Source organism: Salvelinus fontinalis, chromosome 10 (assembly GCF_029448725.1).
Source record: "Salvelinus fontinalis isolate EN_2023a chromosome 10, ASM2944872v1, whole genome shotgun sequence".
Lineage (NCBI taxonomy): Eukaryota > Metazoa > Chordata > Actinopteri > Salmoniformes > Salmonidae > Salvelinus > Salvelinus fontinalis.
Genome location: NC_074674.1, coordinates 19675647 through 19686445, shown reverse-complemented (window position 1 = coordinate 19686445; position 10799 = coordinate 19675647). Strand labels below are relative to the sequence as shown.

The 10799-nt window shown below is 43.3% G+C and overlaps 1 protein-coding gene across 1 annotated transcript; it reads left to right on the top strand.

Annotated features, from left to right (window-relative positions):
- Positions 1–8381: 8381 nt before the first annotated feature.
- LOC129863250 (uncharacterized) lies at positions 8382–10349 on the top strand. Its single transcript, XM_055935157.1, has 5 exons — positions 8382–8397; positions 8582–8634; positions 8762–9050; positions 9144–9248; positions 9367–10349. The coding sequence occupies exons 1-5, from the start codon at positions 8382–8384 to the stop codon at positions 9750–9752; spliced, it is 849 nt and encodes a 282-aa protein (XP_055791132.1). The 3' UTR covers positions 9753–10349.
- Positions 10350–10799: the final 450 nt, after the last annotated feature.

The window sequence follows — 10799 nt, the reverse complement described above, 5'->3', positions numbered from 1 at the left end:
AAGTAGTTGTTCCCCTTGCTCTGCAAGGGACGCAGCTTTTGTGGAGCAATGATTAACGATGCTTCGTGGGAGGCAATTGTTGATGTGTGCAGAGGGTCTCTGGTTCGAGCCCAGGTAGGGGCGAGGAGAGGGACGCAAGCTAAACTGTTACATTGATGCTGTTGATCCGGGTCACGACACCAGTGATAACAGATGTTAATCATACTCTCCTTGCGTTGTGTTTAGTTCAAATAAACCACCCCAGCCAGTGGTCCCAGTTGAACGTTATTTATTACCTGTAGTTAAATAGAAAACAGCACGTTAGTTGTGCAGGGCTTAACGGTATTGATGGCTGTCGATGGTAAAATCTGTAGCATGAAGACAACTGTGTTAGCAGTGAGCTTATGTGACCATGACATCGGTGTATGCTAGCTAACGCACTTATATACAGCAATCATATACCAAAGCACATCCCAGAAATCCCCTCAATCCCTAACAGGTTCCATATACCCACACATGTATAAATCAGAAATGTACAGCAAACTTGTACACATTGTAAAATATAAAAATATAAAATAGTATTCAGAACGTGACCTACCCCTTGCATCACATTTTCATACTGGGGAGACCTGACGTTCGCGATCTCCCCCTATCTGCAAGCGGGGCCAATAACAACATGCCTTATTGTCATCGGAATTGAACCAACCAATAAGAATGCTTGAACATTAAATACACCTTTCTTGTCTAAGACATTACTTTAGTGAATATGGTGACAACGATGTAGGCTGTGTGTAGCGGTTATGATATGGTTTGGCTTGGAAAAGGTTTGTAATCTTTCATTCATAGGCTAGGTTGTAGCAACCTCATGATGGGTATATGGACAATTTGAGCATCATGTAGTAGCCTGGAATATGAATGAAAGTCATCCAATATGCTGTAACAGAAATAAGGCCATGCTCATGAACAACGCTCCATCATCTTAAACACCACTGACTTCTTTACTGTGTATCACTTCTCTAACATGGCTTCCTTTTCAGGTTCAGGTTTATTATTATAACTCATCTTTACATAACAGGTATGATATATGTTACAGCGGTTCTGGCCTCACTTACCATAGACACACAGCTGTCGAGTGAGAAGTCGAATTTTTTAAAATGTATTTAACCTTTATTTTATCAGGTAGTCATACTGAGACCAAGGTATATTTTACAGATGAGCCCTGAATGCCAGACATGACGGAAAATACACACACAATATAAATACAAAATGCTAGCAGAAAGAAAAACACTGTCATAAAATAAAGACACATTCATCAGTAAAAAAGGTCCTCAATCAGCTTTCTGAATTGCCTTCGAGGCACCAAAACATCACATTTAAAAACATGTTGAAGGTTGTTCCACAAATAAGCTGCAAGAAAGCTAAAAAGATTATTTACCTAACTCAGTAGAGACCCAAGGAATTTCCAGTTAGCCATCCCTGAGACTGGGTATGGTGTTGTAACTCATATGTCAATCTCTGGTCCAATGTAAGTGTTTGAGATACACAACACTTCCCTCTAGTGGTTAAAATGCAGAACAACAGACAGTCACACTGACAGATAGACCAAACCATTGTTTTTGAACATTTAACCTTTATTTAACTAGGCAAGTCAGTTAAGAGCATATTCTTATTTACAATGACGGCCTACCCCAGCCAAACCCAGACGACGCTGGGCCAATTGTGCACCGCCCTATGGGACTCCCAATCACGGCCAGATGTGATACAGCCTGGATTCGAACCAGGTATTGCAGTGACGCCTCACACTGAGATGCAGTGTCGTAGTTGTTGCATCATTGTGAAGTCGGCACCAAGGTTATTATAGTAAACGAAAACTGAAACTAATCAGAAAAAAACTATTTCAAAAACTGAAATAAAATAATTAAGAAACCTGTTAGCAGTCACCTTCCCCCTCAGGCATTTAGCCTTTTTGAAAAACCTGTAAAACGGTGGCAAGCATCCACACAAGAGAAAAGTGTATCATTCTACAGTAGCCTACACCTGTCAGTCAACTGATCAACGCATCCTATGCACTGTAGCCCTATTAATAAGGTGGTAACACAGACCATTCAGTGCTTCAGCCATAGCCACAGGAAGTAGCAGTGCTGAGGGAGCTGCAGCACCCCCTGGAAATCAGAATTTAAAAAGATTAATAAATCAAATATATATTTTTCACAATAGTTGTGCCCTCTGACTTTACTAGTATTTGTGGACAGATATAAACGTCTGTAGCGCGGGGAAAAACATTTTTTCCAGCATCTCTGCTTTGGCAGAAAAAGGTAGTTGTTCTGAACAGTATCTTGCAGGATTTAATAATTGGAATTGTAAGAGTTGTTGCCCTGTCCCTTTCACTACGATTGGCATTCTAATGTAATCCAAAAAGAACAAAATGTTTCGTCAAACATTTATATCAAAAAGATGCAAAGTTATGGGCAAAGACACAAAACATCCACATCAAATGTAATTTTTTTATTGAGAAAATAAAATGGACAAAGTGCAGTATTAATTGACCATCCTAACAAACCACTTAATGTAAATGTACATTACTGTATTGTACATAGGCTGGTCATCTAGGGTTGTACCTGTAGACTTTCCATCACCATGTAAAAAAACAATAACCAATACAGTAATTGAGTCCATTGAAATATCAAGTGGCTTGTGATGATGGGATTATGTGGCTCAGTTGGTAGAGCATGGTGCTTGCAACGCTAGGGTTGTGGGTTTGATTCCCACGGGGGGGGGGGGTATGAAAAAGTATGTAAATGTATGCACTCACTAATGTAAATTACTCTGGATTAAGAGTCTACTAAAAAGGAATGAATTGATCATTTCAGTTTTCACGTAGAAATAGGTTGCATTTGCAAAGTATTTCAAGAAACTGGAAAACATATCAAGTATTGGTTGGCAGATGTTAATGCGAGTGTAGCGAATTGCTTGTGCTTCTAGTTCCGACAGTGCAGTAATATCTAACAATTCCCCAACAACTACCTAATACACAAAAAGGTAAAGGTGTGAATGAAAGTAAGTATATGGATGAGCGATGGCATAGATGGTAATAGATGGTATAAAATACAGTATATACATGTGATATGAGTAATGTAAACATTATTAAAGTGACTAGTGATCCATTTATTAAAGTGTCCAGTGATTGGGTCTCAATGTAGGCAGCAGCCTCTCTGAGTTAGTGATTCCTGTTTAGCAGTCTGATGGCCTTGAGATAGAAGCTGTTTTTCAATCTCTCGGTCCCAGCTTTGTTGCACCTGTACTGACCTCGCCTTCTTGGATGATAGCGGTGTGAACAGGCAGTGGCTCGGGTGGTTGTTGTCTTTGATCTTTTTGGCCTTCCTGTCACATCAGGTGCTGTAGGTGTCCTGGAGGGCAGGTAGTTTGCCCCTGGTGATGCGTTGTGCAGACCGCACCACCCTCTGGAGAGCCTTGCGGTTGAGGGTGGTGCAGTTGACGTACCAGGCGGTGATACAGCCCGACAGGATGCTCTCAATTGTGCATCTGTAAAGGTTTGTCAGGGTTTTGGGTGACAAGCCACATTTCTTCAGCCTCCTGAGGTTGAAGAGGCACTGTTGCACCTTCTTCACCACACGGTCTGTGTGGGTGGACCATTTCAGTTTGTCTGCAATGTATGCAATGTATGCCAAGGAACTTAAAACTTTCCACCTTCTCCACTGCTGTCCCTTTGATGTGGATAGGGGGTGAGACTCAAGTTACAAACACTGGTTAACACTCACATTTAGTTTAGATGTTTTCACAAAAGTAGTGCACTGGGCCTTTACTAGTCCTGTATGAGCGGACCAATACAGACGCCTTCAGCGCAGGCAATATATTTTTTTGCATCCCCAGAAAGCTCCATTATTGATTATATCAGATTTTATTAGTCACATGCGCCGAAAACAACAGGTGTTGACCTTACAGTGAAATGCTTAGTTACTAGCCACTAACCAACAACGCAGTTGCAAAAATAAAAAATAAAAGTAATCAAAGAGCAGCAGTAAAATAACAATAGCGAGATTACATACAGGAGGGTACCGGTACAGAGTCAATGTGCGGGGCCACCAGATAGTTAATAAGGTAATAAGTACATGTGGGTAGAGTTAATAAAACTGACTATTTAGAGATAACAACAGAGTAGCAGCGGTGTAAAATAGGGGAAGGGAGTGGGGGGGGGAAATGCAAATAGTCTGGGTAGCCATTTGATTAGGTGTTCAGGAGACTTATGGCTTGGGGGTAGAAGCTGTTTAGAAGCATCTTGGACCTAGATTGGCGCTCCGGTACCGCTTGCCGTGCGGTAGCAGAGAGAACAGTCTATGACTAGGGTGGCTGGAGTCTGACCATTTTTAGGGCCTTCCTCTGACACCGCCTGCTATAGAGGTCCTGGATGGCAGGGAGCTTGGCCCTAGTGATATACTGGGCCGTTCGCACTACCCTCTGTAGTGCCGTGCGGTCGGAGGCCGAGCAGTTGCAATACCAGGCAGTGATGCAACCAGTAAGGATGCTCACGATGGTGCAGCTGTAGAACTTTTTGAGGATCTGAGGACCCATGCCAATTCTTTACAGTCTCCTGAGGGGGAATAGGTTCTGTCGTGCCATCTTCACAACTGTCTTGGTGTGCTTGGACCATGTTAGTTTGTTGGTGATGTGGACACCAAGGAACTTGAAGCTCTCAACCTGATCCACTACAGCCCCGTCGATGAGAATGGGGGCGTGCTCTGTCCTCTTTTTCCTGTAGTCCACTATCATCTCCTTCATCTTGATCACGTTGAGGGAGAGGTTGTTATCCTGGCACCACACGGCCAGGTCTCTGACCTCCTCCCTGTAGGCTGTCTCGTTGTTGTCGGTGATCAGGCCTACCAATGTTGTGTCATCAGCAAACTTAATGATGGTGTTGGAGTCGTGCCTGGACGTGTAGTCATGAGTGAACAGGGAGTACAGGAGGGGACTGAGTACGCACCCGAGGGGCCCCTGTGTTGAGGATCAGCGTGGCAGATGTGTTGTTACCTACCCTTACCACCTGAGAGCGGCCCGTCAGGAAGTCCAGTATCCAGTTGCAGAGAGAGGAGTTTAGTCCCAGGGTCCTGAGCTAATTTATGAGCTTTGAGGGCACTATGGTGTTGAACGCTGAGCTGTAGTCAATGAATAGCATTCACACATAGGTGTTCCTTTTGTCCATGTGGGAAAGGGCAGTGTGGAGTGCAATAGAGATTGCATCATCTGTGGATCTGTTGGGTGGTATGCAAATTGGAGTGGGACTAGGGTTTCCGGGATAATGGTGTTGATGTGAGCCATGACCAGCCTTTCAAAGCACTTCATGGCTACAGACGTGAGTGCTACGGGTCGGTAGTCATTTAGGCAGGTTACCTTAATGTTCTTGGGCACAGGCACTATGGTGGTCTGCTTAAAATATGTTGGTATTACAGACTGACAGGGAGAGGTTGAAAATGTCAATGTCAGTGAAGACACTTGCCAGTTGGTCAGCGCATGCTCGCGCATGCTCGCAGTACACGTCCTGGTAATCCGTCTGGCCCTGTGGCTTTGTGAATGTTGACCTGTTTAAATAGGTATTTTTCACATCGGCTATGGAGAGCGTGATCACACAGTCTTCCGGAACAGCTGGTGCTCTCATACTGCTCTCATATTTGCCTCGAAGCGAGCATAGAAGTAGTTTAGCTCGTCTGGCAGGCTCATGTCACTGGGCAGCTCTCGGTTGTGCTTCACTTTGTAGTCTGTAATGGTTTGCAAGCCCTGCCACGTCCGACGAGCGTCAGAGTCGGTGTAGTACAATTCGATCTTAGTCCTGTATTGAAGCTTTGCCTGTTTGATGGTTCGTCGGAGAACATAGCGGGATTTCTTATAAGCTTCCGGGTTTGAGTCCCGTTCCATGAAAGCAGCAGCTCTAGCCTTTAGCTCGATGGAGATGTTGCCTGTAATCCATGGCTTATGGTTGGGGTATGTTCCTACGGTCACTGTGGGGACGACGTCATCGATGCACTTATTGATGAAGCCAATGACTGTGGTGTACTGTGGTGTACTCCTCAATGCCATCGGAGGAATCCCGGAACATATTCCAGTCTGTGCTAGTAAAACAGTCCCGTAGGCCCCCATTTTTAGACAATAACAATATTCTACTGTGGTTGCAACACAGTACAATGAGGAATGTATTACTGTTATCAGGTGAATACAAGAGAGATTAAAGTAGATGTCACACGTCAAGATTTGATGGATGACCCTATGTGAGCCTATGTGACCGCTATGTGAACCTAAGGGGCTGCCTGTCAGGACATCCTGGCAGGGGTGGGGGCTGGTTGGGTAAGGGTCCAGTTGTCAGGTCAACCGGTAATGATTTATGACCCAAGCCTGATTTATGACCCTATGTAATGATTTATGACCCCCCTGATGGTTAGGTGGGGGTCTTTGGGTAAGGGTCCAGTTGTCAGGTCAACCGGTAATGATTTATGACCCAAGCCTGATTTATGACCCTATGTAATGATTTATGACCCTATGTCCTGTTGTAGCAGGCATGCCCATATTTGGGCTTCCGGTCAGGACATCCTAGCCGGGGTGGGGGTCTTTGGGGTAAGTGTCAAGCTGTCAATGTCGTAAATCAAAAAAAGATCATGATTTATGACCCTATGTAGTGATTGATGCCCCAATGGTTTGTAGAAAGGGGGGCATGCCCATATTTGGGCTTCCGGTCAGGACATCCTGATCCTGGGCTTTTTGGGGTAAGTAAGTGACCAGGTGTCATGTCAAACTGTTCCTGGATGTCTAGTGTTGGGGGTTGTTAATGAACATTTCAAAGAGGCTGGCTTTGCAGAAGCCTTATAAAGCCCCAAAACAATGCATGTTTAAGATTGTACAAGATAAACCCCCTGAATATTAAACAAAAATGACACATATGTCAATTTATGGTATGTTATGCTCGGCTTGTCATGAACCCAGTGAACAAAGCATTGAGGAAGTTCTGTGTGAAGCTCCAGAATGTTTTAAAGGATTTTTGGGTACGAGTGAGGGCCACATGTCTTACATATTCCAGCCGGAGGATTCTACGGTAAAGATCTTCAACGCCAGTGGCCCCAAACCCGTTTATCAGGCAAAACCTGGGAGTTTTTCTCCTGCTCTGGGCATGAGAGAATGGCTAAACATCAGGCTGGCTCTTTGTAAAATTGAACAGGTCCTGAGTGGCACAGCTGTGCCAGGCTATGCGTTGGAAGAACAGGTCTTCGGACGCAGTGATCTCAAGGCTCTAAGAATTGCTTCAATGGACTATAACCCTGACAACAAAGTGACAATTTTAGCCTGTGAAGTTTATGATGCGGGTAATGCTACAAAGTCTGTCAATTCTCCAGTAGCATCCAGAGCATGCAAAGATGTCAACTTTTTTATTCCTGTGTTTAGTTTTAAATGGGTGGATTATCCAATTTTCATAACACTTATGAATAAGCTGGACATTCTCTTCAAAAATCGCGAACAGTTAAGGCGCTGGCCTCGGCTTTTCTTGAGACATAGCCAGGACCAAAAGGCCCGACGTAGGATGTACCCCTGGAGTGAAAACTTACCAAGTGTTGATGAGCCTGGCAAGAGATCCCGGCATTTTGATGACCAACTGGACACTGACAATGGGGGGTGGTTGCATCAGATCCCTGGATCTGTAAGAAAGGCTTCGTAAAATACCTTAAGAATGTAACGCTATAAAATGTATGTACTAAATATTTTGAATGAAATAAATGGTTTTAAAAGCAGAATCTCACCACGTTATGAACTCTCGCGTTTGTTCACTCTTAGCGCAGTCTGTCCCTGAGAAAAAAAACTTGCGCAATGTGCGCGCGTATGGGCGTGCGTATGATGTAGTGGCTGTGTGTGTGTGTGTGTGTGTGTTTCAAAAACAGAAAAAGGGGGCGAGGTGTTTGTTAAAAAAAATACCCTTGCATCTGCGCTCAAGGCTCTCTATGCATGGGGGTCGTTTGAAACCAAGGTTTACACTATCTGGCAAAACAGATGCCTAAAAGTCATTCAGCCCAGCGCTGTCGAGACCTCCCCACCCCAGCATCTAGATGCTAGCCCCCGGAGATTTTAGAATATCAAAAAAAGATACCTAATGTTTAGACACCCCCCAATACCCTATGTTTGAACCAAATGGCTGGTGTTTGAACCACATGCCTTAGGCTTCAAAGATAACTTTGATGCGGTTTTAGCGCGAAAAAATACGACACCACGCGAGTCATACGGCTACAAAAGCTAAGCAAAACAGGTCCCCCTGTTAGCTTCGTTTTCGCGCATTTACCCTACAGCATTCCCCCAGGAATAGTTATCGGACGGACCCCGTTAAAAAAGATAATCTGGTAAAAACCCTCCTCATGGATATTTCTCAAGGTTAGTTCTTGAAATAAATATTTACATATGCTATATATTAGATTTGTTTGTTCTTGGGAATTGTTTGAAAACGTTGTATGTTATAGAAATATTAAACAGGCCTTAGGGCCCGGATTCTTAACGTATAAAATGTCAATATTAGCTAAAATGATTAGAGCTTTAATATTATCTAATGTTTTTTTAGATTCTCAAACCTTCACTCAGATTCTCCGAGATATAACTGAACTCGAACCGGCCGTAGGGTCTCCGGAACAAATTGTTTACATCCCAACGCCGACCCTGAATTGTAGTAAGTAAGATTCAAGAATTCCGTAAGAATATTTATACCTTAAAAACAAAAAGTGTCGGCATCTTATATTAAAAGTTATTTTATGTGTTTACAGCGGAAATACATCCTAGAACGGGTGCCATAGGGAGTCTACACGGTTTCTGTGAAGGATATGCCTACGAGACAATTGTGCCCTACTCCCAGGATGTATTTACACACAAGCCGCAAACAGAGACTTTAAACGGCCTGTCAACTCCCCTGACCCAGGACCGTTGGACGCCCCCTATTAAACACCAACGGACAATCAGGGCCCAGATCCACAGGTCCGCTTCACCCGAACAATACTACTGGGAGGGTATTCACGAGACAGCGTTACAAGGACAAGGTATGAATCAATTATCATTTATATATATATATTTTATTTTTATGCCTGAATATGTTTAAACATGGACTAATGCTGTTTTTTTTTAAATTTCAGGCTCACAAGCTACAGACCAGGCAGATGCTATAATTAGGGTTGCCCAAAGACATGTTCCCGAGTTCTCAGAGCTTCTTCAGAACAGCCCTCTTCAAAAAAGCCGAGGTATTCAATTAATGTATTGTTAATATATAGGCTTATATCTGAAATGTATTTTACATTTTTATCAAACATATTTTAGGGTTAATAACCTATTTTTCTGTATGTATTATTTTTAATGCAGACTCCTCGCCGGCTTATAAAGACATCCAAGAAGCTACACATCTAGATCCCGAGGAGGCGCCAAAGACCCCAGTCACCAGAGCAGCCAAGCCTGATGATTTCAAAGTTTTAAATGACATTTCTGAGGTAGACGATTTGATGTTCTGTGAAGTGGCCAACCTTATTGAAGCGGCCAATTCTGGTGGGGCAACAGCCTCTTGTGAAATAGACCAAGCCGTGCTTTTCAAGGCTTTTACACAGGGTTTAAAATCACGAAAGGCTTTACTTCAACGTCGTATGGGTATTCTATTCGAACATCAATACAATCAGGATGTGTCATTCTGGCGTAGAGAGCTTCCCCGCATGTTAAACAACAGTAGGGTTAAAACAAGCAAATACCTCCGTTAAAAAACACATATGTAAAAAAAACACAAGCACACACATCCTTAAGTAGAGAAATGGCGCCCCCTATAGACCTAAGCGAGACAATTGAAACCCTCTTAGCGGAAATCCCTACAGAGCTCCAAGATATAATTAACCATATGAATGATTCTGGGCTAATTGACATAGGGGCTATAGATGAAAACCTATTATCCCAGATTCCCTCCGAACTCATTGAAATTATTACACGTATGAATGAGTCAGGGTCTGCAGATGAAAACAGGTTATCACAGATACCCGAATCAATCATATCTTTAATTACCCAGATGAACGAGAGCCCAAGGTTTAATTCTGCACCCCCTACACCTCTAAGCCATCCTTTAACACCCTTGTTCGAAGAGGAAACCCAATACGATGTTTTTGAACAGCTGAACAAATGTCTATCAAATCTGGAGCGGGAAGGTCTTGATCACAATGTACAGAACGAAAGCCCTAGGTTTAATTCTGCACCACCTACACCTCTAAGCCAGCCTTTAACACCCATGTCTGAAGAGTCTGAAACCCAATACGATGTTTTTGAACAGTTGGACAATTGTCTAGCAAATCAGGATGGGGATGGTCTTGATCACAGTGAACATGTTTTGTATCGAAATAAATTCCACAATATTGAGGTTCGACAGTTTTTCAATTTCGCATGGGGGGGTCAGATTCGGGAATATGCTGTGTTTTACGTAATGCTTATGGACACTTTGAATGAACTGGTAGATAGAGTTAGAGCTTATAGCCAACCAAGGGATACCTTACAGTTGGAAATTTTTGGAGACAGTCTGCAGAGCCGTGTGTCGCTTATTTTAAATAGGGGTGAAGCAGATCTTGAACAATTTGTTAACCTGCTAGAACGCCTTGTTCAGTCAAATTTAAACGTGCTAGCAGATAGGACCCTCGAACTTGTAGTACAATTAGTCCGGCCACCACAAGGGGGCGGCGGGCAGAGACGTAAACTCGATAGCCTGATGCAGTCCGAAATCATAAGCAATAAAAAGGCCTACCTCATAATCGTTCACAATCATGGTA